At 37.8% G+C, this 6,449-nt stretch overlaps 1 protein-coding gene across 1 annotated transcript; it reads left to right on the forward strand.

Annotated features, from left to right (window-relative positions):
* Window positions 1-400: 400 nt before the first annotated feature.
* Window positions 401-3,821, forward strand: LOC103653288 (uncharacterized). Its single transcript, XM_020539848.1, has 8 exons — window positions 401-535; window positions 622-812; window positions 918-1,272; window positions 1,470-1,723; window positions 1,804-2,016; window positions 2,383-2,475; window positions 3,062-3,166; window positions 3,249-3,821. Exons 1-8 carry the CDS (start codon window positions 490-492, stop codon window positions 3,606-3,608), a joined length of 1,617 nt encoding a protein of 538 aa, XP_020395437.1. The 5' UTR covers window positions 401-489; the 3' UTR covers window positions 3,609-3,821.
* The last annotated feature ends 2,628 nt before the right edge of the window (window positions 3,822-6,449 follow it).

Consider the following 6,449-nt stretch of genomic DNA (forward strand, 5'->3'; position numbering starts at 1 on the left):
GGTAACAGTACTCATTTATTGTTTTGTAACAGTACTCATATATTGTTTGGTTCAAGTGTAGAACAGAAACCTTCACATTATACATGCATGCCTCTAATTATTGATCCTTATACCAGATGCTCCTGTAGGCGTTTGAGATTACTTTCAAAATTCCTAGGTCCGCTAGATTGTAGCATGGCTTATTTTTTGTATGGTTCTTTTTCCTATGCATGGATACATTTGTGCTATCTATTTTACCTTGCCATCCATAACATGATCAAGCTGAAATGGTTGAACATCAACGCTTTGCTGTTATTTTAGCTATTCAACATCACCATTTCTGTTCATGATGGGGTTATTACCTGAATAGTGTATGTGTGCCTGGCTGCATATATATTGCTCTAGTATACCTTCTATAGACAGTTTTTTATATAATATCTAGGTCCACCCCTGCATCTGGTGGTTGTTGATCCGGTGACCCGCCCACGGCGACTCCACCAGAAGACTAAGATGGCTCCAGGGAAGAGGTCCGCATGGACCTCACGGAAACCCGAAGGTAATTTACTCTTTATGGCAATACCTTCTTAATTTATTTTGTTTCAGTATTGTATTCCTTTATTTTACTTTGTGTTACATTAACAGAACCTATGCCAACTGATTACGAGAAAATAAGGGCTATGAATATGATGAAGAACAATCAATTGTTTCAACGGCTAGGCCTTGGACAACTGAAATCACTGGTGACTGCTACAGCTGCAAACAACAAAGACGACTCTCCTCAGCAATCAGAGAGTTTATATGATGGTGAAAACACTGACAATTCTAATGAAGAGGTCACTACAGTACTTATTAATTCTTAGTTTCTCAATTATCTATCTTTAGTTTTGGGTTCGCAATGAATTTGATATGCATATCCTTATTGTATTCTACATATTCAGGAATCCCAATGTCGTAACAATGGTCGTGCCAACTTATCCAATGATGGTGATCAGATCTCAACAAAAGTAACAAGAGGAAATAAAAGAATTATGGCACCTGTGCAGGAGCGAACAATTAGAGTCACCAGGCAAAGAATTGCTGAAATAAACCAAGAAAATAGCCACAACCTGTCTGTTCATAAACAACTCAGTTCATGTCCTACTACAAACCATGATTCGATCGAAACTCTTGTTGTTCCTACACAACCTAGTGCAAATACCACCATAGACAATAACCCAACACATAACATAGATAATGCTATAGAGCCTAATTCTCTGATACAGGAGGAGAGTGATAACCACAATGCAGTTGAAGGTAACTAAACATTTTAAATATTTAGACATTGAACTATCTTGAGCAAATAACTTTTATGTTTTCCAGCATTAGTTTAGGTAACTAGTATAACTTAAATTTGAACAAAATTACTCATATGTTTTAGTATGATTTATGGCAACTAATTCTTAGTTATATGCAGCATCACACATATCAACAACTTTTTGTGTCCTGACCAGGAACAATAGATATCATACCAAGGAGAAAAAGTATGGGCAAACAACTTGAATCGTTAAGCAGAGGACTAGGAATGAAGATTCCAATCCAAATTACTGAAGGGAGCAAGAGGCCGGAGCCACCCATTCAAGCTGCTAAGTTTGCATCAGAGGGGGGAATCACATTGCGGCAGCACATTCCAATATTTCACCACTGGAAGGAGTACAAGAGGAAAGAGAATGAACCTACAATAAAAAACTATATTGGAAAAGTTACTGTAAGTTACTTTTACTCATTTGTCAAGTTACAGTTCATTGACATTTTCAATTATTGTTGAAATTGTTTCTTCTTTACTAGGCTCAATTCACCATGGACAATGATAGCAAGGCAGTGGAAGATGCTTGTCTAGATATGCTAAAGGTTGGACAACGCCAAATGAGGTATAGACTAAAACAAAAGTATTTCAATGGGATACATGCTAATCAAGTGAGGAGTACATCGCCTATTTCAAGCATGTCTGATGAGGACTGGAGAAAGTTGGTGGAGAAGTGGTCTACCCCAAAACACAAGGTTTTTGCAATAAATCTCCACTGGCTTGCACTGTACTATCTTTATTGCTTGAAGTGAAATCATGGATATCCTTATGAATTTTACCTTTCCTATTTTCACATTTCGTCCCAAATAATTTATGTCCACATTAAGTGTCTACCTTTTAGATAATGGAACATTGATCTAGCTTTTGCACCATCCTTGGTGAATGCACCCAATAAATAGTATGTATAGTTTAGATTCTGCAACATAACTAAAAACATCAAATACAGTAGCACCTAGAGAAAACCAATGCAATAATTAACTAATGTAGACTTTGAAAACTGCTATACTATTTCACACTACTTATTGTACATATTATTTCTAACATGTTGATTTAACGTACAGGATAGTTGTATGAAGAATAAACTTAATCGTGAAAAAGTACAGTATCAACAATGCACAGGATCCCAATCATATATTGCAAAAGCTTATTTACTGGTAAGAAAATCATCATTGGTTACTGAACTGCATAGTTGACAAATCTTTGATTGTTTAATGCTACCAGTAAATTCAGTTTTAACATCTCTATTTACTCATAAAGTTGTCCCCTAATTTATTAGTAAGAAAATGATCATTGGATGTCAGAGCTGTTTCCTAGGCCTTAAGAGAAGTTTGACTAGCTTTCAGTCAATATATCCACAATTCTATGTTGTAAATTATAGACCATTTTGATAACAGTACAAAATATGTCTTCTAGTTTATTTATTGGAGTTTGCTTCCTCTTTTCATTGTGGCTGCATTGCAACTACTACTGCAGGGAAAGCAGCCCAATGCCAAGATGTAGAGAAAGCAGCCTGCTGCCATCTCTGTCTTTTATCTTTCTAGATGATGAATTAGCACTGCTCATATCTACTAGAAATATTATTTCATTCAACCCATTTAGTATTGTCCATATCTAAAATGTATTGTAAATCTTTTAACAAATGTTCAATCTTCAATATATGTCATATTGAAATTTATAAATCCGACTTGTACATTATGTGTCAAGGTCTCTATTCTCACCAGATTCATTTTCTCACTTTAGAAACAAGAGAAATATAAGGATGCTGAACCGAGTGCAATAGATCTTTTCAAGGATATGCATTGCAGCAAGAAGAAAGGTTTTTCTGAAAATGTAAAGAAAGCAATTGTGAGTACTCGTTTGCTTTTATGTTTGTTCTGAAAAATTACAAGTACGACTATGTTATACTAACAAATAATATTTATAATAGGTTGACATGGAAGCAATGGTGACAACACCAGTTGAGGATGGACAACAACAGAAGTCTCCTATGGAAGTTGTTTCTGAAGTGCTAGGGGGTTCTAGTTTATTTCTACATAATTTTGGTCTGCAAGATAACTCCAAGAAAAGCTCCACAACAACTGTTTCTGCAAAGGTTCAAGAACTTCAGAATCAATTGGAGTCTGAGAGGCTAGAAAAAGATGGACTTCGGGAAGAAGTAGAAACCTTAAAGGCTCAGGCACAGGCCTCAAAGGAAACCATGGACAATATGAAGAGATCGATGGAAGAAAATAACAGTCTCCTCCATCAACTGTTGAGCTTCAATCGAAGCCAAGCGCCCCCATCTTAAGGCTGCTATAGTATCATGTTATATTAGTTCTGGATTCAGGTTTTATAAATTTGGAATATGTTTAAACTTTCATACTTTGGGTTGACGTTATAGGATTTCCTTTGTATTTTAATTTACATGATCTACAATCATATGATTTGAAGTTATAAAAGTATCTCTTGTATGAATTGTGTGAATGTTGAACTAAATAATTCAATGTTTTGGTTATTAGCATGTGATTTCATAATATTCCATGACGCTATGAATTCATCACGCCTTATGATGAACAATTCGTCATAAATATATTGCAACGTCATCGTACTTTGTGATGAAAAAATTCGTCACACATATATTGCCACCTCATTGATATTTATGACAAATATTTTTGTCACATAATTTTGCCACATCATCTGCCATGTGGCATGCCACGTCATAACATCTGTGACAAATGAACTCGTCACAACATTTTCGCCACATCACCTGCCACGTCAACTGCCATGTCATCTCGCCACGAAATCAGCCACGTGGCAAGGCACGACTACATGAATTGTGACGTATTTAGACATAATTCGTGACGAATTCGCGTGTCATAGAATTAGTGACGTTTGTAGTTTGCGTCATAAACTATTATGACGTTTTTTTTATTCGTCATAGTACACCATTTAACACGCACCTTCTGTGACGATGTGATTTTCGTCACAATCACGTCACCAACATGTAAGGTATGACAAAAATACTATTGTTTGTGACGTAATGTTAATGTCACAGAAGGCATAGAAGGTTGTAGTGAGACTTGACCCTCCCTGATTAACAACATTATTATGCAGTGGTTCCTTTATTAAAGGTGTAGTGGCCGTGCTGCTACATCCCTTCTTTCCCAAAGCAGAAATCAGGTGCTTGCATCAGACAATGCAAGAGTGAGACGACACATCTTAGCAAGTAAGCAGAGCAAACAACAATTGGACAATGTAAACCAACCGTGCTTGAACAACCACGTAGTTCAAAACTTCCTTCTTGAATATTAATTTGCAGCAAGTAAGCAAGTAACTGATTACTTAATGCCAAGATGAATCACAATGTAAAGATCCACACTATCCACATCCACATAACAGACTCCACACCTCTCCCATGAATGCACATGGCTACAAATGCAGTAATGACTTCTGCCTTCATATCTCTAAGGATATGAAGCTGCATCATACCCCTTCTCGGGCAACATATGATGCTCATTGTACCGGTACGGTCGGACCATAAGATCACGACGAAACTTCAATGCAATGGATGATGAATGCATTATGCAAGTCAACAACATGAGTTCTTCTCAAACAAAATGTGCTAGACATATACTTCCACCCATTCCACATAATAAACCACATGGGTAACATGATCAAACCACAAACTCAACATATGTAATCAATAAAACATGAATATCTTCCAACGATGGTACTCAATTAGAAATATGAATACGAACACAAATAGCACAAACATAATCAAGTATAAGACTCTTCATTCGACAGACGGAATAACCATCACTGTTTTACTTGCCTTCACCGGAAGTTTGGGCAAATCCCTAAGTACGATCCGGAAGTCCACCACCTGTTTTTGATACACAACTTAGTGCACCAATTTCACATAATAAGCCTCATAAACGACGCCGCACCTATGCACAATCTCAAACCCCGCCACGGGTAACAATTCTCCCCGCACCCACCAAACTGCAGCGGCGCTGCTTAATAATTTCATAACTTTAAAATTATGACAGCAGTGGTGACAACCAAAAACTCCAGAGGCATCTACATCAAATTCCCCACAAGTTTTGTATACAATTTATAATAAAATTCCAATATATAATTAGCCCAAAACAGTCCACAAGATAAACCCTGTAATCTGTTTTTTTCTCTTTTGGACAGCGACATATCTGGATTCAAACAGCGATATCTTTTAAAATATAATTCCAAATAAAGCGCATAAGTACTCATTGGAAATATAAGACAAAGCCCTACATAATTATCATACTGGTTATCACTAATTACCCACGAAAAATTCCCAGAAACTGCTAAAAATACTGCTGTTCACCCACCTAAAAAATCTGTTTTTTTGGACAGCAACATATCCGGATTCAAACAATGATATCTCCTAAATTATAACTCCGAATCGAGCGCATAAGTACTTGTTGGAAAGGTATGACAAAGCTCTACATGATTATCCCACTGATTCCCACTAATTAACCCACGAAAATTCCCAGAAATCCCTAGAACTACTGTTGTCCACCCACTCACAAAATTCCTGGACAGCACCTCTACCGATTCGCAAAGATAAACGCATAATCCAATTGATTGCAGCACAAAAACAATAAAAGTTAAACATGAATTCACCTTGGGTTATTCTCTTCCTCCTTCCTTCTTCCTCCAAACTCCAATTGAGATCGCAGCCACACGACGGAGAACACGCGGGAGGGCTGCACCTTGGAGGGGGGAAGAGAAATGGGGGGGCGGCTAGGGTTTTGGGTGGTGAGGGCTGCAAAGGTTTGAGGAGAAAGAAGATGGGAGAGGGGGGGAGGGGTGATGTCCAAGAGGAAGGGGAGGGGAAGGGGGCGGCTGCAAAAATCCCAAGGGGAAAGGGGGGCAGCTAGGGTTAGGGGAGACTAATGGGCCGGATCAAGGTTCAAGGCCCAACTCGCCCATGTGACAGCTCCCGACCCCATCTCAAACAACTAACCAAAGAAATTCTACTGTCTTACGGGTGAATATTTTCCACAAATTCTAAATTCCCAAAGCGCATCACCCGAATGAGGAAAAAGAACAAAAAGAATAACCTCCACTTCTCCTCTTTGCAAACCGGGTATCACAATTAGAAAGGACG

The sequence above is a fragment of the Zea mays genome, chromosome 6 (genome assembly GCF_902167145.1).
Source record: "Zea mays cultivar B73 chromosome 6, Zm-B73-REFERENCE-NAM-5.0, whole genome shotgun sequence".
In the NCBI taxonomy this organism is placed as follows: domain Eukaryota; kingdom Viridiplantae; phylum Streptophyta; class Magnoliopsida; order Poales; family Poaceae; genus Zea; species Zea mays.